This window comes from Trachypithecus francoisi, unplaced genomic scaffold (assembly GCF_009764315.1).
Source record: "Trachypithecus francoisi isolate TF-2019V2 unplaced genomic scaffold, Tfra_2.0 Lachesis_group1, whole genome shotgun sequence".
Taxonomy (NCBI): domain Eukaryota; kingdom Metazoa; phylum Chordata; class Mammalia; order Primates; family Cercopithecidae; genus Trachypithecus; species Trachypithecus francoisi.
The window spans coordinates 162,214,417-162,240,816 of NW_022681454.1; the positions used below are offsets into that span (position 1 = coordinate 162,214,417).

General features: G+C 40.5%; 1 protein-coding gene and 1 non-coding gene across 8 annotated transcripts in view; one reads left to right on the top strand and one right to left on the bottom strand.

Annotated features, from left to right (window-relative positions):
• The window catches only part of PALLD (palladin, cytoskeletal associated protein), a 422,012-nt gene that overhangs the window by 159,453 nt on the left and 236,159 nt on the right, over window positions 1-26,400 (top strand). For all 7 annotated transcript variants that reach the window (XM_033215641.1, XM_033215642.1, XM_033215643.1 and 4 more), the window contains exons 2-7: window positions 1,582-1,760; window positions 14,747-14,813; window positions 16,409-16,514; window positions 18,886-18,960; window positions 23,951-24,092; window positions 24,616-24,639. In XM_033215641.1, coding sequence (XP_033071532.1) covers window positions 1,582-1,760; window positions 14,747-14,813; window positions 16,409-16,514; window positions 18,886-18,960; window positions 23,951-24,092; window positions 24,616-24,639 — 593 coding nt within the window. The remainder of the gene's footprint in view (window positions 1-1,581; window positions 1,761-14,746; window positions 14,814-16,408; window positions 16,515-18,885; window positions 18,961-23,950; window positions 24,093-24,615; window positions 24,640-26,400) is intronic.
• On the bottom strand, window positions 20,003-20,111 carry LOC117086426. Its single transcript, XR_004438339.1, has one exon. It is a non-coding gene; the product is annotated as a U6 spliceosomal RNA (small nuclear RNA).

A 26,400-nucleotide genomic window follows, 5' to 3' on the forward strand; every position in this document is an offset into this window, starting at 1 on the left:
ACAGAAACAGGGGATTAGTATAAGAAAACGATAAGGCCAAGTTATATGAAAGCCCACAATGACAGATCTGAAGTTTAGGGAATGATTTATGTAGGGAAAAACTTTAAGAGCATTAATCTGATGACAGAATATAGAAAGAATTTATAGACTGCTGGTGATGGAGAGACCAATTAAAACACTAAAGCCACAGTTAACACTCTTGGGTGAGGATCTGGACTATGGCTTTGGAAAGATAACAGGAAAAAAAAGAGACTGGAGGATGACTCTGGGCTGGAAAGTTCTTCAAGATTTTATGACAACAAAGAAAACCATACAGTGCCCCAGAATCAAGAAATGCTGCCCTGCTCAATTGCCCCCAAAATAATATGGTTTGCATTGCATAGAATGCTCAGTTGGCTGATTATTTTATGTTCTTTAATTCCACAGGTCTTGTCTCTTCTTTGGTGAGAATCACATATTTAATGTTGAGTATGGTTTCTGGGGTTGATACTCAGAATATTAGCAAGCTCATTTGCTTTATTAACTTTATTTTCAAATTAAATTAGACAAAAACCTATATTATCCTACTCTAAACACAGAAATAAAAAAGTCTTCCATGTCATATTTCACAAAAGGATGTGAAATCCAAGTAATTTTATAGGAAACTAAGAGAAAATCTCTAGGTGCTCATTAAGAGCTAAATGGACAATATTTTCCCAGAGAATTCAATTCTTTTAGTTGTAAGTGGCAGATTTCTACACATCTCTTTAAAAATAAATCCCATTTGGGTTTTTTTTTAGGGCAGCTTTGGGCTTTGTTTTGTTTTGTTTGTATGTTTGTTTCTTGGTAAAATGTAAAGGCAACCAAATGTTACTGAGAATTTGAGGTGCTGGGGGAAGAGGGGAGAGAGAGTGAGAGAACCTGTGTTCAAACAGTCTGGCAGCCTGAAATTTCCCACACGAAGGGCCTGATTGTTTGGGATAGGAAAAGTGCTGACCAGCAAGAATGAATCACAGCACAACTGCTATATCCCTCCACATCTTGGAGGCCAAGGCAGTCTGCTAGAAAGTTTTGTAAATATCAGAAATGTGGAAGGCATTAGATCTGTTACTGCTCAGCTGATCAGAAGTCTTAAGGTCAACAAAAATATTGCTGCCTGTGATTTTTTAACATGATGATAAGTTTCCTTTCATATATTAAATATTTTGAGCATAATGTTTATATTACTTTTCTATTTTTCTTTAGATAAGACTAATAGATAAAACTGTAATAAATGGCGGAGGTATTTGTTATAAAGCATTTTATAAGACATTGAATTTCTGTTCCTTTTATTTTATAACTGAAACGGTCTTTCTGAGTTTGACAGCATCACTTGGGTTGATAAAATGTACAAGATACTTTACAAAGAAAACCTATGGGAATTGTCTAGTCATTAATTTCACAGTCTAAATTGTAGAGTTTCCATTAATAACACTGATACTGATTTTTTTTAAATCAAACATAGTTTTGCATAGCAACTAGCCTTCACTTCTGCTTTATTGTTTTAAACATTACCATTTCCTTTCTTTCCCTCCTGTCCTTTGACCTCCATTTGGCCTGCAGATGGTTCTGTGAAGGGAAAGAACTGCACAACACTCCTGATATTCAAATCCACTGTAAGGGTGGGGACCTCCATACCCTGATCATAGCAGAGGCCTTTGAGGACGACACAGGTCGCTACACCTGTCTGGCTACGAATCCCAGCGGTTCAGACACAACATCTGCTGAGGTGTTCATTGAAGGTAAGGAGGGGTGCCTGGTAATGGGGGATAAAGGTGTGTCAGTGGTCTAATCACTCCAGTATATTGGGTGTGCAAATGTGCCTTTCCAATGCAAACAGCACAGTGGTGTTCTAAATCAAACTTCATTTCCCTGAAAACCTTTATAAATTGAACTGTTCCAACATTTAGGCACCCATCAACTGTCTCTGATGTCAACATTTGTTCCTTTTAAAGTAGAATGTTTCCACTCCATTAACTTGAATTATTTAAAATGTAAGGCATCCAAATTATTTTTGTCTTCCTCTAATAAATGAAGCATAGAAACATAATTGAAATATCATATCAAGCAAAGTTAAGCAATAAATGACTCAGGAAATCATTCATGAGAATTTTAAGTGATTTATGTTCTCATTTTTACTAAATTCTAGAATTTTGCCTCTTTTGTTAAGATCCCATTATTCCTGCTAAATGCACTATAAACTTGCAATCACTAGGTGAGAATATTCAAGAATCAATGTTGTTTTAAAGAGGGGTAAGCAGAGAATGAGCTGTTTCTGTTGTTCTGTTCATCTTTGACAGGATTCAATCTCCAGGGAGTTAAAAAACTTGATATCAAAGTATTATATTTTACATTTGTATTGTGTTTTGATCAATACCAATCATTTAGAATAGTTGAAAGTGTTTTAAGCGCTTACATGACACTTACAAAATGCGCGCGCGCGCGTGCGTGTGCATACACACACACACAATCATTTACACTTTGCCGTAGCCTACGAGGTATTATTAGTGTTCCCTTTTTATAACTGAGGCCCAGAGAGGTAGAAGAAACTTGTTCAAAGTCACACAAGAATTTGAACCAAGACAGTCTTGCTCCAGGGTCCATATTAACCACGCTATCATACAGGTAGGTATTTCAAAGTGCTGCATGAATGAAAAGTCAATGACAAAAAGATGTTTAAAATTTCACTAATGAGTTGGCAGTATTATTCAGGGGTGGCAAACTTCTTAAGGCATGTTAGAATACAGTGACGGGAACTTAAACTTCCTGTCTGCTAATGATGATCAGATGTGTCCTCTAACAGGTAGAGCACTTTTAAATGAAATTCTTCATTTGCTTGCAAGATTGCTAGAAATATGTTAAGTTTTGGGTTCTGCTGCTTTCATACTACAAATATTAAATGAAATCACATTAGATTTAAGTCAAAGCCTGTCAACTTAATTTAACCAAAATTTATTAAGGCCCTACTAAGTGCTACACAGTGCAGGTATAAATGTGGTTAACAGACAATCCCTGATATCAAGGAGTTCTCAGTCTAACAGCAGATAAACACATTTAAAAAAAAAAAAAAAAAAAGGCCAGGCCCAGTGGCTCACGACTATAATCCCAGCACTTTGAGAGGCCAAGGAAGAGATCAAGACCAGCCTGGCCAACATGGTAAAACTCTGTCTCTACTAAAAATACAAAAATTAGCCGGGCGTGATGGCGGGCACCTGTAGTCCCAGCTACCCAGGAGGCTGAGGTACGAGAATCACTTAAACCTGGGAGACAGATGCTGCAGTGAGCCGAGATCATGCCACTGCACTCCAGCCTGGGCAATAGAGTGAGGAGGCTCAGTCTCAAAAACAAACAAACAGAAAAAGGAATGTAAAATGATAAAGTAATATAATAAGTTGTATAAGAGAAATCAAAAGCATTTTAAGAACTTATAAAAGTTAAATGCATGATATATAAGATATATATAAATCATATATGTATATATACTATAAAATGAGATATTTCACTGCCTCTTGAAACCAGCTGCAGAGTCCAACTGAGATAGACTCAAACTCTCACCACACTGATATTTAACTTTAAATGTCGTTCTTCTGTATAAAAGTCTCTGAACTGCCAGTCCTCTTCTGCCAGTCCTTTCAAATCATCTGCATGAGGTACTAAATATAAGAAAAGTATCCCTCTAGTTCTATATGCCACATATGTATCATGTTCGGGACTTCAACAGAGATAGTGGATTTCTTCCAGTGCACAGCTTTCTATGTGACACTGCTGAACTTACTGAGACATCCGACACCGTTGGGTACCTCTGACTGTAGATAGATCATACGTGACTTTAGATAAATTGAAGGGAGGGTAAGGAAGCTGGACATGGCAAGAATGAAGAGTTGTGAAGATTCAGTCTGCTAAGCCTAACATAAAGTGCTTTAGAAAACTGGCTCCTTGGCCTTGTGAAATATGAATAATTTTTTAAAAACAAAAGATTTTAGTGTTTTTATCCCTAAGAACAATTATGTGAAGTGGAAGAGAACCTCAGATAAATTCTTAGCCTCAACTTATGACTCAAAGTAAGAAATTTTTATATTTTACTTATTCTAGCACTAAATTCAACTCACCTATATTCCTATTGATTGCTTCCTGAAGCATGTTATTACTACATCAGCTGTCGTTGGCAGCCTATCTATCAGAGGGTAGAAAGGTTTCTTTTTGAAGTTAAAATCTCAGCAAAATCTTCTCTGAAAGTTTAACAACCTACTAATTAAAAGCTGTCTAAATTCCACTGTCTCATGCATCAAGTTTTAGAATGATACAAAAGAGATTACAGCTTAAGAACAGTGGCTAGCATTCATTTAGTGTCACCTAGGAGCCAAGTACTGTTCTTCATTTTTACAGAGATTACCTCATTTCATCCTTACAAAATTCACTCCATTTAATTTTTTTTATTTTTTAAATTGACAAATAATAATTGTACATGGGGTATGTAGTTCTGTTTTGATATATATTACGTATAGTGATCAGATCAGGATAATTAGCATATCCATCATCTCAACATTTATCATTTCTTTGTGTTGAGACACTCAATATCCTCCTTCTAGCTATTTAAGACCATATAAGATATTATTGTTTACCATAGTCATCCTGTAGTGGTATAGAACACTAGAACATATTCCTCTTACACTTTCAGCTGTAATTTTGTATCCTTTAACAGTCTCTTCCTATCCCCCCCTTCTCCTTCCCCTTTCTAGCCCATATTAGTCCCTGTTCTGCTTTTTTACTTCTATGAGATTAACTTTTTTTTTTCTTTTTGAGATGGAGTCTCGCTCTGTCACCCAGGCTGGAGTGCAGTGGCGTGATCTCGGTTCACTGCAAACTCTGCCTCCCGGATTCACGCCATTCTCCTGCCTCAGCCTTCCAAGTAGCTGGCACTACAGGCGCCCGCCGCCACGCCCGGCTAATTTTTTGTATTTTTAGTAGAGACGGGGTTTCACCGTGTTAGCCAGGATGGTCTCGATCTTCTGACCTCATGATCCGCCTGCCTCAGCCTCCCAGTGTGCTGAGATTACAGGCGTGAGCCACCGCACCCGGCCAAGATTAACTTTTTTAACAGAAAGTTAAACACTGCATGTTCTCACTCATATGTGAAAACTAAAAATCAGTCTATTTTATAGTTGAAGAAACTGAAGTTTTAAGAGGCTAAGTAATGACCAAGATCACACATATACACACGTGCACACACACACACACCTGGGAGTCAAGGATTCAAACCTAGGCAGTCTGACTCCTGAATCTGCCCTCTACCCTACAGCATAAAATCCAAATAAACTCATTATCACTAGGGCAGCTACAGTTCCTCGCCTTCATCTGGTAACAGAATTTTGGATCTGAGCACGGCATTTTTCAGAGCATGTAATTGAGCACTTTTTGGTCATTCTCAAGAATATCATGAGTGACTACTGTAAGGGAGGCAGTGGTTCACCCTTGAGACACACAGCAGCGAACAAGCAGGCCTCTGCCCTCACTGCACGAACACTCCAGAAGAGGGTCAGAGTAATCCAGTAAACTCATACGGCATTCCAGCAGCGGCAAGTGCTGTGAAAGAAATAAAGGTGGCTGATGGGATCGGTGATCAGGAAGATCAGGAAGGCCACTCCAAAGAGATGACATTTGGTCTCAGAAAGGAGCCTGAGAAGGAGCCAATAGGGAAGGCTGGGGAAAGAGTGCTCCAGACCAAGGGAACAAATGCAGAGGCCCTGGTGAGGACAGCCAGATGTGCCCAAGGAGCAGGAGGAAGTCCAGGGTGACTGGAACATCAGATGGAGGAGGTAGCTCAGGGGTTTCGGCCGCAGCCGGGGTACGCAGGACACAGGGCCGAGGCTAAATCAAATTGAAAATCATGGAGGGTTTAAACTGATTCATATTTTCTTTTTTTTTTTTTTTTTTGAGACGGAGTCTTGCTCTGTCACCCAGGCTGGAGTGCAGTGGCCGGATCTCAGCTCATTGCAAGCTCTGCCTCCTGGGTTTACGCCATTCTCCTGCCTCAGCCTCCCGAGTAGCTGGGACTACAGGCGCCCGCCACCTCGCCCAGCTAGATTTTTGTATTTTTTAGTAGAGACAGGGTTTCACCGTGTTAGCCAGGATGGTCTTGATCTCCTAACCTTGTGATCCGCCCGTCTCGGCCTCCCAAAGTGCTGGGATTACAGGCTTGAGCCACCGCACCCAGCCTGATTCATGTTTTCTAACTGACACTTTGGTTTATAATTGGGGATACCAGTAGAAGCCTATTGCCGGTGCCTCGGGGATACAGCAGAGATGAGGGAGTAAGTCAGATTCAAGTTGGGTTCACAGGCAGGTCCAAAAGCCCTGCAGTGGTTCCACGTGGAGGCGAGGGGAGGAAAGGAATCAGAAATGACTCTGTGGTTTCAGCTGTACCATTTGTGAGGACAATGGTGCCAGTCTCTGAAATGAGGAAGATGGGAGAGGAACAGGATTAGGGGACAGAAGGAATTAAGTGCTGTCTTTTGAACATGCTGTGTGTGTGTGTGTGTGTGTGTGTGTGTGTCTGTGTCTGTGTGTGTGTGTCTGTTTGGAGATGGAGTCTCGCTCTATTGCCCAGGCTGGAGCTTAGTGCTGTGATCTCGGCTCACTGCAATCTCCGCCTCCTGGGTTCAAGCGATTCTCTTGCTTCAGCCTCCCGAGTAGCTGGGACTACAGTCACGAGCCACCATGTCCGGCTAATTTTTGTATTTTTAGTAAATATGGGGTTTTACCATAGTGGCCAGGCTGGTCTCAAACTCCTGACATCCAGTGATCCGCCCACCTTGGCTCCCAGAGTGCTGGAATTACAGGCATGAGCCACTGCGTCCAGTCTGAACATGCTGTGTTTGAAATCTCTACTTAGCCACGTGGACGTATCAGGCCAGTAGTTGCAGATATAAACATAGATGTCTAGAGCACAGGATGAGAATGCAGTATTTGGGGAGCATCAGGATATAGATGGCAACTAAAGCTGTAGGACTGGACACACCTCCAGACAGATCAGCTAGGGAGGAAGAGGGGATGGAGACGAGGAAGGGATCTGAGTCTGAGCCTGGGATACTTCTGCATGTTGAAAGAGGAGTTGCCAGCAAACAAGATAAGAAGGAAAAGCCCCTAGGGTGTGAGAGAAACCAGGCAGAATGGTGTAAGGGAAGGCAAGAGAAAGAGTTTCCAGAAGACAGGGCTGCGAGCTGTGTCTGCTGCTTCTGAGAGCTCCAATCAGATGTGGGCCAGGAGGAAACCACTGGGGTCAGCAACAGTGGATGTTGTCAGCGATTTTAGCAAGAGGAGCTTGAGGAATCTGAACAGGGTCAAAGATCAAATGGAACTGGCTGAGAAAAGTTTGTGAAATATGGAAAGAGAAGCAGCAAATAACAGATATTTGTTGAAGAAGTTTTGCTTAACCGCCAACAGAGATAGGGGCTGGTATCTAGAATGGAGCATTGGGTCAAAAAAGATGGTTTTTACAGTGTGTGTGTTTTCAGGCTGGAGTTACTAGAATATGTTTATAGGCTGAAGAAAATAGTGCAAGACGGAAAAATAGATCATGCAGGAGGGAGGAGAATAAAATGGGGAAAGGAAATGGAATCTGTACTAGATGGTGAGAGGGTGCCCTCAAGAACTAGCTGGCAGAGGGAGCTTCTCAATAATTTCCTATATAAATAGGAAAGATCCATGTAAACGTGTAAAATAAATACAGACATCTCAATTTTCCACCACTGCCTCCCCCTGTGATTGTAAAATGAATTATACAGGCTGTAAAATGAATAGCTTTATGAGCTCCAAAGAGGGCAGGATGGTGGCCCTGAAATGTGGGATGAAGGAAGCTGGATTAAGCTGGACCTTGTGGATAAAGAGGATTGAGGTCAGGAGGAGAGGAGGGCAGGGCAGCATTAAGAAGGTGGGGAAGGGAACCAGCGTGACGCAGATTGGCAGGTTCTGTTTGACACAGGTTCTCAGTGCTACGAATAATCAGATAAAATGTGTACCCCTTTGAAGTGACATTGTGAAGTGTGCTGTGATGTGAAATGTGGAATTGTTCCTGGTAGCCACATAGGGTAAAGCCTTTGGCGCTGGGACCACTGCCATGCCCCTCTAGGCATAGATTCCATTCACTGGGTTTGGAAAACTTTTGGAGAAAAGCTAAACCAGTTTAAGCACAGCTTTGGCCATTCTTCATGTTATCTATTTGAAAATAACTTTTCATGATATTTTATGATGGCTCTATGCTTTGGTTTCTTCATCTGGAGAAAATTAGATTGTTGTAAGGGTTGACTGAGTTAATCCACTGGGGTGGTACCTAGCACACAGCGTAGGCCATTATTATTTATAAATACCGTATTTTTATTTTTAAAAAGCTAAAATGTATGGATCAAAAGAAGATATAAAAGTCATGTCTAGGCCAGGCATGCTGGCTCATGCCTATAATCCCAGCACTTTGGGAGGCTGAGGCAGAAAAATCATTTAGTCCAGGAGTTCAAGACCAGCCACAGCAACATGGTGAGACCCCCCCCCATCTCTACAAAATTAAAAAAAAAAAAAAGTAGCCAGGCATGGTGGTGCACACCCGTAGTCCCAGCTACTTGGAAGGCTGAGGTGGGAGGGTCACTTGAGCCCAGCAGGTCAAGGGAGAAGTAGCTGGGATGGCACCACTGCACTCTAGCCTGGGTGACGGAGTGAGACCCTATCTCAAAAAATAAAGCATATCTAATCCCACTGCCTTATGACAGTCACTCTTAATATTTTTATCTTTCCAATTTTTTTCCTACATGTAAGTACTTAAATTTTGCTGTATCTACTCTTTTGAACTCTGTTTTTTTTTTTAAATTTAAACGACTCTGTCACAGACATCTTCCCATGTCATTAACGTTCTTTAAAACCATTTTAATTCCTTTGTAGTCGTTCATCATTTATAAAGTTATGTGTCACTGACATTGCTTCAGTTACTCTGATCTGTGAATGATTCTTGCCGTGTTGGTAATTATAGCAACTGATTTAAAAGAGAGGAAAAGAAGCAAATAATAGAAATGAGAGAAAGGATGTATTTATTCCCCAAATCTTGAAAGGCAAAATATGCCTAAAAGGATAAACTCCATGACTCAGTTCAGTAAAGTCAGTTAGAGATTTAAAACATATCTATATAATATATAAACATAACATATTATGTTTATTTTATTTATATATTTGTATATATTTTACTTATATATATTAATTATATACATAATATGTATTTTTAATGGTTGAAAACCACCTCTGTGAAGACATCCTGTTTCTTGAAGTTGAAGCTATGTGATTCCCATCTAGTTTATTTCTACTCAGAAATATATTTTTTCAAGGAAGATATCAGATAGACAAAAAATAAAAATAATTACAACATAGCGTTTTCATGAGTATGAGGAAATGGACATTTTGATATATTGTAATTTTATACATATCTCTGGGGAGATGTAAAAAAATGGAAATAATATATCCAATAACATTGGAATGATAAAATTATGGTAAATCCATACACATGAATTTGAAGCAACCATTAGACAATCATGAAGTGCCTATTTACTGACATGTAAAGGCATTTTACAAGAATTAAGTGGGAGAAAAAGCAATAATGGAACAGTATACATAGCATTGTCTGTGTACACGGAGATAAACTTTGGAAGAATGTATTCCAATAGTTTCTGGGTGGTGGTATTCCAAATGATTTTTTTCCTCTCATTTTTGCTTCCATGTATTTCCTGGGTCTTTTCCCACCAGAAAGTATTACATTGGGTAGGTTTTGTTTGTTTGTTTGTTTGTTTTTGAGACAGAGTCTCCCTCTGTCGCCCAGGCTGGAGTGCAATGGCCGGGTCTCGGCTCACTGCAACTTCCTCCTCCCGGGTTCACCTCATTCTCCTGTCTCAGCCTCCCGAGTAGCTGGGACTACAGGCCCCCGCCACCACACCCGGCTAATTTTTTTGTATTTTTAGTAGAGACGGGGTTTTACCGTGTTAGCCAGGATGGTCTCAATCTCCTGACCTTGTGATCTGCCCGCCTCAGCCTCCCAAAGTGCTGGGATTACAGGCGTAAGCCACTGCGCCCGGCCGGCTAAGTTTTTAAAATGAAAAGGGAGCACCTTTTAAAGTCAAGACAAGGAGACTCATTTCTGTGACACTTCCACTGGCCAAAGCCCAAAGCATGATCGTCGGTGTGTGATTCCTTCACTCCGTGTGGGAGGCAGAATAGGAAAAGCTAAGGTTTAGGCAGGTCAATGTTAGGTGAACAGATGATAGTAATTACAAGGACTAGAACATGTAACTCTTTCAGATTGGAGCCTACATCCAAAACTGAAAGTGACGGTTAATAAATACGGAGAAAGATTTTTTGTTTGTTTGTTTGTTTTCTCCTGACCAGCAGGTGCAAAGCAGATGACTGAAGTGGAAACAGAGTGGGAGAGGGAGGGAGAATCGCCCTGAGGGGAAGGCAGGGAACTGGCTGGCACAGAGAGGGAGATTTGATCTGCCTCCGTTTGCAAGAGCTGCTCTGACACCTGAGACAAAAAGTCACTTTCAGATTTTACAAGGGTTGGACAGGTGTGCAAAAGGTAGCAAATGTGTGCTTATTTCAGGGGGCGCCAGCCTTTTCGGCCCCTTCTTCCTTTGAAAATCAGCTGGAAAAAAGTAGCAAGAATGGCTTTCTAAAGAGAGGTCATCAGAAGGATTTTTTTTTTTTTTTTAATGATTGAAACATTTTGAATCTGGTGAAAAGTAACTGTTTTCTCTCCACAATTTTTGGCTACCTTGAGAGTGTCTGTGATAACTTCCATATGATTTTTGCCACCCCGCCCCTTCTCCTAAATGCTTTTATGATTCCAATAAAATGGTCTCTCTGGTTATCTCTGACCTTCTGATCGCCTTCGCTGGCTTTTCCTCAGGGATTCTCAGCTCCCCGCACCTCCTCACCACAGAGAAAACTTTCTTCTTGCCCGTAACTTGTTTTTGATGGTTTGTTGTTTGCTCCCTTTGTGTCCCTACTCCGCCAGTTAATCCTGAACACTGACTTTTCCCAGTCTCCACTCTCGGTGCCTACACGACCAGGTTCAAACAAGTCAGCCCCGGCATCCAGGTCCTGCCTGTGTTTCGAGATTTGCCTCCCGTTACTGCCCCCAGCCTGCTGCTCTTCTCGCCTTGCACGATCTGCGCCTCGTCCCCAGACAAGCTTTACCACTTCCCAGTTCTATTTCTTCATTCCAGCAGAAGCCTGGAAGGTGTGTGTGGGCAAGGCATGAAGCTAGGCCCTCTGAGGAACCCACAGGTGCGCACCTCATGAAGGTCACGTGGTGTGGGGGGAAGGTCACAGACCACGAGGCTCAACCACAGGAGTGCCTGTCACCACTGCTTTCTAGTTATGTGACCTTCTGCCAATTACTTCACCTCTTGGTTCCTTGGTTTCCTTATCTATAAACTGGACATAACTCGCTTCTTAGTGAAGTTCATTATGATGATGATTAAATGAGGTAAAATGCCCCACAGACGCCAGGCACACAGGACATACTCAAAAATCGGTAGTTCCCTTCCTAACCCAGCGTCCATCCTCAGGGAACTCATCATTTTCTAGCAGGTATGATATTCTAGGTGACATGAGTGTTGTAAACAAGAACGCTGGGAGTTCAGAGAAAGAGCACAGAACAGTGCCCGGGCTGACCGCGGAAGATAGCGGATCAGGAAAAGACGTAGGGGAGTTTCCTAGGGAGTGAAAACTATGACTAAGGGACCGGCATGGAAAACAAGCAGGGAGAGAGAGTCCCCACCTTCTCTGGGTCCTGGGGGAGCCTTCCTTGCCACCATCCTTAAAATTGCAACCCCCCGGGGAGGTCCTATCACGGCCCGTGCCCCTCCCCTGCTTCATGATTTTCCTGCTTCACTCACCACCGTATCATGTACTTATTTCTCTTCTGTGCCCTCACAAGGGCAGGGGTGTGTGGGGGGGGTGTGTGTGTGTGTGGTGTATGTGGTGGGTGTGGGTATTTTGTGGGGGAGTATGGTGTGCGTGTGTGGTGTGTGTAGTGTGAGTGTGGTTGTGTGTGTGTGTGTAGTGTGGCGTGTATGTGTGGTGAGGTGTGTGTGTGTGGTGTGTGTATGTGCATGTGTGTGGCAGGGTGTGTGTGGTGTGTGGGTGTGATGTGTGTGGTGTGGGTATGGTGTGTGTGTGGTGTGGGTGTGTGTAGCATAGGTATGGTATGTGGTGAATGTGTGTGGTGCGTGTGTGTGGTGTGGGTGTGTGGGGTTAGTATGGATGTGGTGTGTGTGCGGGGTGTGTGGTGGGGTGTGTGTGTGTGGTGGGATGAGTATGGATGTGTGTGGGGTGTGTGTGTGTGTGGTGGGATGAGTATGGATGTGTGTGGGGTGTGTGTGTGGTGGGGTATGAATGTGTGTGGGGTGTGTGTGTGGTGTGGTGTGTGTATGTGCATGTGTGTGGCAGGGTGTGTGTGGTGTGTGGTGTGTGTATGTGCATGTGTGTGGCAGGGTGTGTGGGGTGTGTGTGTGTGGTGGGGTGAGTATGGATGTGTGTGGGGTGTGTGTGTGGTGGGGTGAGTATGGATGAGTGTGGTGTGTGGTGGGGTGTGTGTATGGTGGGGTGAGTATGGATGTGTGTGGGGGGTGTGTGGTGTGTGGTGGGATGTGTGTATGGTGGGGTGAGTATGGATGTGTGTGGGGTGTGTGGTGTGTGGTGGGGTGTGTGTATGGTGGGGTGAGTATGGATGTGGTGTGTGGGGTGTGTGTGTGTATGGTGGGGTGAGTATGGATGTGTGTGGGGTGTGTGTGTGTGTGTGGTGGGGTGAGTATGGATGTGTATGTGAGGGGGTGTGGTGTGTGGTGGGGTGTATGTGGTGGAGTGAGTGTGGATGTGGTGTGTGGGGTGTGTGTGTGTGGTGTGTGGTGGTGTGTGTGTGTGTGTGTGTCTTCACTGCGTATCCCCCTTATGGAGTGCACACCATAGGTGTGCAAGTGGACTCAGCTCTCTGAATTAGGGTTACACAACTTGAAAGTCCAAGAAGTTCTGCAAATAGAGGTAGAAAATGAAGTTGGAAATCATGAGGGTCATTAAATGACGAATTTGGGGTTTTTTTATGTTACTGAGTAGAGACTCTAATCATCTCATTTTTAACAGGGAAGGCTTGCTCTAGGAAAATCTATCCCACACAGGGAGGGCAATGATGAATTTGAGAAGGAGGAGATGGGAAGAGAAGAATGGTTTATGGTAGTCCAGGCCCCAGGCGAAGAAAGCCTACACTGGATGGTAGACACAGAAATAAGTAGTAAGGGACAGCAAACATTCCAGCAGAGTTACATAAACATGGCTGTTTTCAATGTCAATAAAAGACTGGAAAACATATCACAGTAGAGTCACTGGAAGGAATACCAGGCAGCTATACAAGAGAATACAGTGAACGTATGTATTCTAAATCCACTGATAGGCAAAAGTAGCCAAATGCCAAGTGAACATGTCATGTGAATCCATTTGTATAAATATGTACATAAATGTAAATATGTTGATATGCTGTATTACACTTATCTGGGCCATGTGCGGTGGCTCATGCGTGTAATCCCAGCACTTTGGGAGGCCAAGGTGGGCGGGTCATTTGAGGTCAGGAGTTCGAGACCAGTCTGGCCAACATGGTGAAACCCCATCCCTACTAAAAAAAAAATATGAAAATTAGCAGGGCATGGTGGCACATACCTGTAATCCCAGCCACTCAGAAGGCAGGAGAATCGCTTGAACCCAGGAGGCAGAGGTTGCAGTGAGCCAAGATTGCGCCACTGCACTCCAGCCTGGGTGACAGAGCAAGATTCCGTCTCAAAAAAAAAAAAAAAGGACTTATCAGGAATAATACACATCAGACTTAATGTGGTATTTGGGAATGGCATTTAGGAAGGTGCCCATTGATCTTTACTATTAGGCTACACGATTCTACGCTCTGTGGTTATTTTCTTATAAGCATGTATTATTATATAAAAGAATATAAATGACCCAAGTTAAATATGCCTTGGAAACATTAAGAATATACTTCGAACCATTGCAATTTTTTAAGTCTGTTGCCTAAAATCTCTTGACATGAAAGATGTAAACATCAAAATCTGACTGCGGTTTACCTTTTGACTAAAAATCTAGTAAGTTGACCCTTTATTTAAGAACAGTAATAATGCAAATGAATTTGGGAAGGCATGATCCAAAATCAAAGGCCTTCTTATTCAAGAACAGAACTGCTGTCATACTCAGTTTTACCCAGGAGCCAGGAAGCATCTTCTGATTCATGAGTAATAAAGACATTATCAGTCCTTACCCTGCAATCTCTGGAGAAGGTTACAGTTTAAAAGCATGGGTGTTCTTCACACAGACACACACACATCTTTATTTCATAGTTTATAGTCATTTAAAAGTACGGTTGTGATGACCACGGTGATAAAAATGAAACTAATAATAAATCTGCCATTGAAAGTATATTGCTTTGAAGAAAGCTATTTATAGCAGTACTTTTTAAAATGAGTTTCTGAAGAAACAGTACAAATAAAAAATGGTCTGAGCCTGAATCACTCTATTTTATTGTGTGTTTCGGTCAAAAAGACTTTGTATGTTATTTTATTTAAGGGAAATATAATTCTTTGCAATTATTATAGATAACACTGATATCTTAACTTTACCATTATCTTTAATACTTTCCCAGGTGCCAGTTCAACAGATTCCGACAGTGAAAGTTTAGCTTTCAAATCAAAAGCTGGAGCTATGCCACAGTAAGTGCCTACAATTCCATCGATTATCTGGAAACAAAGAATGGCAACAGAATGGTTGGGGTATGAAACCATGCTTGCTGTGCTTTGAAGGAAAAAGTCAACTGATGTTAATCAGAGACCAAATACTGAGGTTAGGACACAATTTTTTTTTTTTTTTTTTTTTTTTGAGACAGGGTCTCACTCTGTCACCCAGGTTGAAGTATAGTGGTGCGATATGGCTCACTGAAGCCTTGACCTCCCAGGCTCAAGTGGTCCTCCCACTTTAGCCTCCCAAGTAACTGGGATTATAGGCATACACCACCATACCTGGCTAATCTTTTTTTATTTTTTGGTAGAGACGGGGTCTCACTATGTTGTCCAGGCTCATCTGGAACTCTTGGACTCAAGCGATCCTCCTGCCTCAATCTCCCAAAGTGTTGGGAGGGATTATAGGCACAAGCCACCATGTCCAGCCCCAACACAATTTTTAACTTGAAAATTTGAACTTTGAAGTCTGCATTTCGTCATTGATATGCCAGAATTTTACTGTATGCAATGTTAGTTTCAAAGACAGCCATCTAACTTAGTCTAAATGTATGGAAAGAGAAGTTACATTAAGAGAAAATCAGTTAAATCATTACTAAAATGTGAGGACTAATTTATTTATGCAAGTTGGAAAATATCTAATTAGGCCAGAAGTACGTTTTCCTTTGGATACAATCTATTTTTATTTAGATCTTGTACCTGAAATTCACAAAACTTAGTTATTCCTACAAAGACGTACCAATTATTAAAACGTTAATATCTTAATTATTTGACAAAAATAAAATCTACCAGAAATTTGTATTATGGAAAACTCCATAAATATTGAGTCTGTTCTAATAAATTTCTTTTATCTGCTAGTATGTACATAAAAATTATATCCATTCAGCATCAAATAATCAGTGATGCTAAAAGGACCTTGTAAGATTATTTGACCACCCCTGATTTTTGATAAAGAGCTCAAGTTTAGTGAAGTTACATGGCTTGCTTCAGATTTCACAGCCAGCTACTTGGCAAAGCTAGGCCTAGAAACCAACTCTTCTTAATCCTCTGTGAATACCTCACTAACTTATATGCACTAAGAAAACACAAAAATTCCAAGATACTCGCAACAAAATTAGAAGCCAGAACAAAGAACAGCTGCTAGACTTAAAATAGACAACCAAAACTTTGAGTTAAATATAGGACCCTAACCCTAAACATTTCAAATCTCTGCTTATTAATAAAGATTGGATTTTTTCCAAGTATTTTCTCTTAGGATTTTCAAGTTTAATATGTTAGCATCTTCAACAGTGTCTCAGTTACCTCGAGCTACTTTTCTTTTACTCATGTATTGATTTTGCTAAATGTCTATAAGGTACATTCTATAAGGTACATACATATACTAACCGCAGCTATTCTAGCTGTCGGTTATGCATTCCCATATGTGGAAGCAATTACAGTTGAATTGGGTTGAGTATGCAAAAAGAAACCTAGCTTTTCTGTTGAAATGTTTCAAGGAATTATTTCTGCTAAAAAAGCAAAACAAAACAAAACAAAAAATCTGACTAAACACTCACCTTCTTGTTTTCCAGAGCTCAAAAGAAAACAACTTCTGTTTCCTTGACAATAGGATCATCATCTCCAAAGACAGGGGTGACCACAGCTGTGATTCAACCATTATCTGTCCCTGTGCAACAGGTAAGTGTGCCTTGAGCCAGAGCCCATAAGGGGTCGAACTCATCAGCAAACTTGTGGATTTTAAGAATATGGCTTTGATTCTAACTAGTATACTCCCTTGAAATATTTTCTGAGTGGACACAAAATTCGGAGCAAAGAAAATTGTAGGCAGGGTTTCTCCTTTCAGTTCACTAAAAATAACCTTTAACCAAAGCCACACCACCAATTAGTCAACATTTGCATTTCCATTGGGAACTTCTTTCTCTAACAGCTAATAATCTGATAAAATGGTATCTGTTTTAGCTGTAACTATTTGATTATTCCCTCACATGTATATGCTCTTTCATTTAGCCAAATTTATTAGCTCATTACAAATTAAAAGACAAGTCTGCATACCAACAAAAAGCTTTCCCACTCCTAAAAGCTAAACAAATAAGAAAAAACAACTCAAATTCCTTGACTTCACCATGCTTTTTGATCTTGCTTTTATTTTATTGTAAGACTGCTATAGCCCTCAAAGAACAATAATATAAACTACTGGAGTAATTGTAATGAGTTTACTTTGCAAACACAAACAATATGAACTTTTAAAAAAAAGTTTAAAAAATTACATCTGGATGTCTCTAAATCATGATTTAATGAATATGTTCAAAGACAGCACTCACAGAAAGGTTTTCTCCCACAGTCTTGAAATGTAAACTCATTCCTAAGTAATGAGTATGTCTTACAAGTGTCGCCATGTCCTCCTTCAGCCTTTATTACCTATTGAATGCTCAGGGATGTTTCAGCCACTATAGAGGTCAATATGTACTATTGATACGTGGAAAATACAAACAGTAGAGAGAAGACATTTGGGTCCATAAACTTGAATCAACCAGTATCAGTTACTCGGAGATAGCATTTATAATACATATTTCCTTTAAACCCCTTAACCAGAGTGGAATTTATAGAAATATTTGATTAAATCAATGGGCATTTGTTGGTATTTGATGTTTAAATATTGATAAATATTTATTGAGTGCTTAGTACTGTGCTAGGCATTTCATGACAGGAAAAAAAGTGTCACCCACCCCATTCCCAAACGGGGTAAATGTGACAGAATATATTTAGATGTAAGACAGAAGCCTAGGAAACAGATACACACACATCTAGATATGTAAATACCATAGTAATGTAAAGAGTGTATTTTTAAATGGATTAAATTCTACAAAGACATGGAATGGAAGGTAGTTTATCCCATGTTTATAGTTGGGAGAATGAAGTGCCCAGAGAAACTCCTTCACTTTCTTATTGCAGGCAATGTGACGTCAAGTAGTGCTCTGGAACCAGACTGCCTGGGTTTGAATCCCAGTTCTACCACTTCCTAACAGAGGAAGCTTAAGCAAATAATGTAACCCTTCAAGCCTAGTGTTTTCATCTGTAAAATGAAGATGACAACACCATGTATCTCACAAGTTTGTCCTGAAGATCCAGTGAGTTTATCTTCATATGACACTTGGAACAGTCCCTGGCATAGAGGAAATATTAATATTATAAGAGTGTTCACATATTCTTGGGACATAAAAAGACAGTGAAAAGTGAAACCCAGACCTCTTGAATCACAGGCCAGTAAAGTCTTCCAGGGGTAACGAATAAGCTCCATTACCATCCTAGCATCTCTACAGCTCTGCCAAAATTCTTCATGATGTCCTATGGCATATTTAGACACACGATACCAGATCACCATCATCTTGGGTTAAGAAGCTAACAACAGCTTCCATACGTGAACAAATCCAGATTATTGAAAAATAAGTGATAGTTCACAAAGAAGTATTTTCCATTCACTACTCTGAAATCCTTATATTTCTCCAGAGATGAATGTCATTCAATAGGTATTTTAGTGCCTTTGTTTTTTGCACGTCAATAAAAAAAATTTCTTTTCTCTCCTTTCCCATAATCCCTATATCAAAAAAGAGTACAAGTTAAATAAGGTTAGGTAGATGTTTGATAACTTACCCTCCACTGCCGATAGCCAATGGCTTTTATGCATTGAATCCAAACTGTATTTAAAAATAAAATATAATGTCTACAAGAACTTTTAAAAAGACCCATGTGGAAGTCCCACACACAGAAATCCATTTGGTAATAGCATTTAAAAACTCGTGGATCCCCAAGGACCCAGAGAACTTTTACCTTGAATATCCTTTTGAACAGAGAAGAGTAACAGATGTGAAATGAGGAAGTGGAACAATGTCTGTACTGTAAGAGTAGACAAGTAAAATGACGTATGGCGATACTTTCATTTACTCGTTTCATTCAAGTGGGGCAATCCCCATAATGAAAGGTTTCTTCAGCCCATCTTTTAGGTGATTTATATATTTAGAATTTGATCCATGTGTCTCTGCTTTTGCAGGTTCACAGTCCAACTTCATATCTCTGCCGACCTGATGGAGCCACCACTGCCTACTTTCCTCCTGTTTTTACAAAGGTCTGACATCTGGAAGTCTCATTCTCTGTGTTTGCTTTGGTCCTTCAATTTCATTTACATGTGGCTTCATGTAGCAATCTTTAAAAATTAAAAGGAACAGATTAGTAGGCTGATTACCATGGTTACCTTTGGGGTTAAATAGATACTTGTTGAACAACTGCCGTGTGACTATAATCTTGTGATGGGTTCTGAGAGATGTGAGCAGGAACTTGATAGAGCCTAAAATCTAGTGGAAAAGCCAAGACAGGTAGAAAAAAGATAAAACAACAACAACAACAAAAAAAACACTGCTGTGTAGGAAATTGCTTGGGAAATCTAGCAAGTTTTATAGAAATTCAGAAAAACTGACTAATTTTCCATTTGTTGAGTCCAGAATTTGCATTGCCAGGCTAAATGGCATCCAGTTCATTCGTCAGCCTCTCAAGTCAGAAATGGTTCCATATAGCATTTCTTCTCTTCCTTTTTCCTTCCTTTTTTTTTTTAGAGAAAATTATAAAACTTTATTAAAAGACATTTTAAAAGGCCCAAATAAATGGAGACATGTGCCATGCTTGCAGACCAACAGACTATAAGTCATGACTCCCTGATTAATCTGTATTTAATATAAATCTGGCTACAATTCCAACAGATTCCTGGGTATTTTTGTTTTGTTTTGTTTTTACTTTAAATTCTGGGATACATGTGCAGAACATGCTGGTCTGTTACATTGGTATACATGTGCCATGATGGTTTGCTGCACCTATCAACCCGTCATCTAGGTTTTAAGCCCTGCATGCATTAGGTATTTGTCCTAATGCTATTCCTCCCCTTGTCCCCCATGCCCCGACAAGCCCCAGGTGTGTGATGTTCCCCCCCCTGTGTCCATGTGTTCTCATTGTTCAACTCCCACTTGTAAGTAAGAACATGCGGTGTTTGGTTTACTGTTCCTGTGTTAGTTTGCTAAGAATGATGGTTTCCGGCTTCATCCATGTCCCTGCAAAGGGCATGAACTCATTCTTTTCTATGTCTGCATAGTATCCCATGGTGTATATGAGCCACATTTAAAAATATGGAACGCTTCACAAATTTGCGTGTCATCCTTGTGCAGAGGCCATGCTCATCTTCTCTGTATCATCCCAATTTTAGTATATATGTGCTGCCAAAGCAAGCACAGGTTCCTGGTTTTTAATTGTTTGTTTGATGTATAATTTAGCAACCTAATTCAAAAAGTTGTGTGGAGGAAAAGCAATGGCTAAGAATAGCCAGGATACACCTGAGGAAGGAAAATAAGGTAGTGTTAGGAAGGAGTGGGATTTGTCCTATGAGATAGCAAGACGTTTTAAAGGTATAGTAATTAGGGCAGTATGGTCCTGGTACGAGGCTAGAGAAATTGATGTGTAATTGGAGTAGAGCCCACAGAGATACTGAATACTTACAGAAACTTGCAAATCACTGGAGAAAGAATTGATTCTTCAGCAGAGGTGAAAAAGTATCCAGTTGGACTCCTACCTCATACTTTTCACAACAAACAATTCCTAGTAAACTAAAGACAAATGTGAAAGCAAATCTATAAAACTTTTGTGAGGCAGAAAAGAAAAGCATTTTTGTAATCTCCATTTAAGGAATGATTTTTTTTCCCTTCAGCTGGTTGAATCCAAGCTTTATAAAATATCTTTTCATAAGCAGTTACAGTATTTCCAGTTGGGCACAGGCAACAAATGATAAGAAGTGGTAACAACTTGGAAACTACCCTCCTAGCTAGGCTGCTGAAAAAGAAATCATGTAAAACCCTGCCTAAAACTATGTCAATCTGATAACCAATGAAGTCTTCCTTTGATGTTAAGAACAGAACATGTTTACAGAGGGGTGGACACTCCACATTTAGGATGTAGTTTAAGAGTTTTGCAGAAGCAGCTTCCCAAGGTCATCACCAGAAAGGGTGTGTTGCCCAATGTATTGGTAACCAAGATACAGTTGATTTGGGGGTGCCAGGGCCCAACACGCCTCTTGGTTTAAATAAATAAAGTCCATGCTAGTGGCACAAGGGAAGGAAAAAAGGATGCGAAGTTTTGCTTTCTTTCACTACCGGGCTTTCCCGCATGGGTCTGGCATGTGTAGATGTTATGGAATTCCTCCTGGGCACCAGGAGGAACTCTCAAATACTAAGTACAAAATCCTGTTTCCTCCCTTGCAATCCAGCTCCTGCAACATAGTCATTCTATTAGTGGTCTTTCCCGTTTCCCCAAAAGAAAACTATGAAGCATTCTTTGTGCTAACAGCACAGCTTTAAAGAGAAGTAAACCAAAACTCTGTTTTTTATATAGGTTGATTTTTAAGAACTCTCAAACTGTCAATTCACTGGAAGCTCAGAGCCACGGAAGCTCAGAGCCACTGGAAGCTCAGAGCCACTTCTCCAGCCTTCCACTTTCTGTGTCTGGACCATGGAACATCTCTCTTCTGCAGGGCTGTTCCCTTCCTTGATGCATCTGCTTTTCCCTTTCTCACTTTAGGCAGCTTCTGTCTCTGATTTGCAGGGTCCTTTTTAGGCCTGGTCTCTGGTTTTGGAGAGGTAGGTTTAGAAAATAATACTGCTGATCTCTGTAAATCAAAGTTGCCTTTGCTTTGTCACTCACAGCACCTTCGTTGGGCTTTCTCTTAAGCATGATGATGACAGTCAATGGCACATGGGCTGGTTTCACAGTCCAAGGGTTGCCTCCATCTGTTTTCTCATGCTACTCTGGAAAAAATTCCTAGGTCCTAGGTCTCACAGCTGGTCGGAGGCAGAGCCAGTGCTCCTGCCTGCAGGCCACCTGGCAGATTGGTGGGTTGTGGACCACAGGACTGTGGGTAGTATGGACGTACATGTGACATTTCTCCCCAAATAGACCCCTCCAAAGAAGCACAGTGTCAGGTGGACTTGATGGTATGGCAAGAGGGGTCCTTATATGGATCCTGAAACCCCCAGGGCCCCAAGATACTACACAAAGTAGATGATCCAGGTTGCCATGTGCATCCTGTAAAGGTTGGCTTTCAGTCTCCTTTGGGACTCTTGTTATGTTCCCGAAGGTTCTCCTAATGGCTTACTATGTTTAGCCATGGCTTTTGCCAAGATAAAAATGTTAGCTCCAGGAGGATCCAAATGGCGATCCTGGAATAACTGTGGAGCTTTGACTGCTTAAGTTGCTTGGCATCTACCCATTTCCTACATCTCTGACTTTCTGACACTGAAAAAAAAATGCATAATCTTAGGAATAAATCAAAGTCTCTTTTGGTGCCTCAAAGCCGAAGCATGAAAAATATTTCAGTGCCATTTGTAGTCTATCCTGAACAGCTTCCTGGACAAGCCTAGAGACATTTAATAGGTTAACCCATAGAAGCTGGACCCCATAAGTGACATTTACCCTGTTTTGATCTAATAAATTAGCTATTCTATGGACCCAGTCACAAAGAAAGAAAAATACTATTTAAAACCGGAGATTTTATCCATTTAAATATAAGAAAGAAGAAAGAATGAAGTCAGAAATAGTTGGTCATTTAAACCTTTTCACTTAAAGACATTCTAGTTAACTACCAAAATGTTTATCAAATGTCTTCTCAGACTTCACATTAGACTTTTATAGTTCTGCCAACGTCATAGGCTTTTAGAATTTCCTCAGGGTTTTAGCACACTTACTGCAGGACATTGGTTACAGAATTGGTTTTTCCAGAACATCATTTGTTGTCCCATCAGATAATTTTAGCACACATACATACAAACAAACAAACAAAAAAATTCACACTTCCTAATGTGAATTTGTTTGCTTTTAGTCTATATATGGGTAAATTATGTTTGAGTTAATTTGAGAGTCCTACACCCTACATTTGATCCAATATTCTTTTTTTGAGATGGAGTCTTGCTCTGTCACCCAGGCTGAAGTTCAGTGGTGTGATCTTGGCTCACTGCAACCTCTGCCTCCTGAGTTCAAGTGATTCTCCTGTCTCAGCCTCCCCCAGTAGCTGGGGTTACAGGTGCCTGCCACCACGCCCAGCTGATTTTTGTGTTTTTAGTAGAGACATGGTTTCACCATGTTGGTCAGGCTGGTCTCAAACTCCTGACCTTAGGCGATTCACCCGCCTCGGCCTCCCAAAGGCTAGCATTACAGGTGTGAGCCACCATGCCTGGCCTAGATCCAATATTCTATAGTCAGAAGTTTAAATAGTAAGAAAGTTTAAATGGCCCTATTGCTAGTTAATTCTGGAGAAGAAGGGTAGAGAGAAGATATATGTGAGGGAAATATTAATGTCCTGATATTTAAGAACAAGTACAAAAGCTTTACCTCTTTGTATCTATAAAGCCAAATTAATTTCTAATCTGTTAGATTGTAAAGATTTATTGGTCTGGAGTTGGAGTGCAGTGAGGGACAACAAAGGCAGGAGCCAAGAAGGAGGAAATGAAAGTCAATAAGGAAGAAGTGCAGCATGTTTCATTACTTTACTCAGAATCTCAAAATGAGAAAATACAGAAACCCCTGAGCTTAATAAACTCAGCATCGGAAACTAGTCGGGCAGAGGTGGTACATGAAAAGGCTGAGGCATGTGAAAACAAATGCATGTCTTTTTTCTCTTCTTGTCTGGTTTTCATAAGAATCTACTTTTATTTAGAGTGTGATTGTTTCAAGAGATTCACATTCTACCCGCTTCCTCTTAAATGTAGATAAGGAAAGTTAACAGTGGTTACCATCAAATTCCATAAATGCAGAGCGGTCAGTGCAAATTCGCAGACAGGCCAGAAAGTTCTGCAGGACTTTGGTCAACTTTACTCATTTTATGACTTGGAGAGGGTGAAAAGCTGATAATCAGTGGATTCAAAGGTGTTTATCCTTACCTGAGTCAGTACTGATTATTTTATGATGCAAGTTTGCATTTTGTGTTTGTATCTGTTTTGTCTAGGATTTGCAATTTTTCTTCTGTGTTGTGAAATTGCTTAAAAATGCACCAAAGTCTGATGGGGTACATTTTCCTTGAATTTCAGGAACTTCAAAACACAGCTGTGGCGGAAGGCCAGGTGGTGGTTCTGGAGTGCCGGGTCCGAGGGGCACCCCCACTGCAGGTCCAGTGGTTTCGGCAAGGGAGTGAAATCCAAGACTCTCCAGATTTCCGAATTCTACAGAAAAGTAAGGAGAAGTGCCCATGTACCGAAGTCTGACCATTTTATTCTCTCCAGCTTCAAGAAAACCAAGAAGGGCTAAGTCATTGAGATGAATTGATCTCTATTTTCAAAGAGTGGCAAGATCAGATAATCTACAGTGTGTTGAAATCCAGTAAATGGAAACTGTGACCCCCTTGAAACTCTAATGAAAGTGATATATTCTTTCTTCTTAAAAAATGCATATATACATTTGGACTCAAATTTGCATAAATAATTTTAGGAGGTTCACAAGGCTCCTAGAGTCCATCTATGAACTGCAGTTGGAAAAATTTCCTAGTGTAAGTTGATACAGGAATTTGAGTTTCTATGTTTTATAGAAATATAAACTGATCTATCACTTTATATCTTTTGTATGATGGAGTTTGATTGTAACATTTCTTCAGTCATGTCTTAGACAAGGTAATGGAAAGGAAGAAGTAGGTTTTTTTAATTAATGGAATCCCATTCTAATACTTTGTTCTAATTTATTTTTTTCATGTGGCTAACAGAACCTAGATCTACAGCTGAACCTGGTAAGAATATTTTTAGGGGTTTTTTTGGTGGGAGAGGGAGCGGATAATGTATCTTTTGGGTCTCAATAGTTCTTTGTTTCTATCTTAAAGCCGTAAGCAGAACAATGTTTTTGTGGTTCCCTGGAAATGTGAAACCCCCTTAAAGACAATATCTTCTTTATCATGGAGTCTGTACACTGCATTTTACATCAGTGTCTTTATTAGCAAAACATTAAGTTCCATTCAGACAAGAAGGTCAAGCTCAGTGACTTCAGGCTTTTTAAAATACAGTCTTTTAGGCTCAGAAAGCAAACTAAGCTGATGATGAAAAAACATCCTCCTAAAATTCCAGTAGAGAAGGACAATCTACTGCATATTTGTACTGATCAGAACCCACTGACAACCCCAGCTTAGAAATGTGTGTCAAATGAGAGCAGCTCAAAGAGGTGAGCAAAATGGACCCCCAGGCATTTTTCATTTATGTGCCCTGAGCCATAAACTTTTACTATTCTGCAAGCATGAAGAAAGTCATCTTGCCCCCAGATCACTCTTAATTATCAGGTCGTTTGACCAGATCACAGTGCTATGTGATCCAGCTGTTCCCTGCCTCAGACATATTGCATGTTTATGGTTCCTCATGGACTGAAACAGTGTTTGTAAAGGAAACAAATTTTTGTCTAGGTACTACATCGTATGTCCTCCGCAAGATTATTTTCTTCTGTATTTTTCCCATCAGCAGAGTCACAGTTTCACTTATTCCTGAACAAAGAGTAGAAAAACAAGTCATTTTCCTGTTTCTCCTGTTTGTTCCTCTGCTTCAGTGTCGAGCGGATCTTGCCACATGTGTCTTAGGAGCCATGACCTTGCTCTGACTCTTCTTGGGGGAACTGGAAAGTTCTCTGTGGGCCACTGCAGGTCAGATTACTGCAGTCAGTCCCTGAACCTCTCACGTCTGTGTACTGGATCTTTAAAAGCAGAGTTTGACCCTATTAGGATCCAAAGCTTGAGGGAGGCTGAGCAGCATCCTTAGGGAATAACTGGAATTGATCTGCCCTCTTGTCATGAATTACAAGCAGAGCAAGTCACCCCACTTAATGTGTCACTCATCGTATCAAACACTGTAGTCACTTTCCAGACTGTGGAAATATACAACTGCATATTTTGTCTGTGAAGTGTCTTAGAATAAAATTGCATAATACTACTTTTCTGATACATGGATTTTCTGAGATTAAATCTGCTGCATGAGCTGATATGGGAATCCTATAGGGAGTTAGGGCACATCTTGTGCGTTTGCTGTTTTAAACAACTTTAGATAGATAGGTAGATATAAAAGTAGGAACCAAATATCTTTTATCTACAAGAAATAGCTTATTATATGAAACAAACCTATAAAGCAATTTATGTCTTTTAATGCTTTGTGTATAAATAACACTAAAATTTTGAGCCAGAAATTCTAAAAATGTTACCGCTAGCATGACTTAAGGCAGCCTTTGACATTGCGTTTTGGATTCAGAGTGAACTCCTGCAACTCTCTTTTCATTGTGTTGTTATATGTTGTCATCATGCACATAGGTGATGATGATTTATCAAATGTAGATTGGAAAATCACAAACTGTCATCTGCAAAGTCAAAACATTGGTTAGAAACTGAGCAGCTTAGTTTTCAGTATGTGTATATTTGAAAATCGAAAACACTCAGAATATACTGGCTAAGGAATAATAAATTTGGATGAGGAGGGAGGAAGGAAACGTCTCCACTGAGCCCTGTGTCCTCATCACTTAC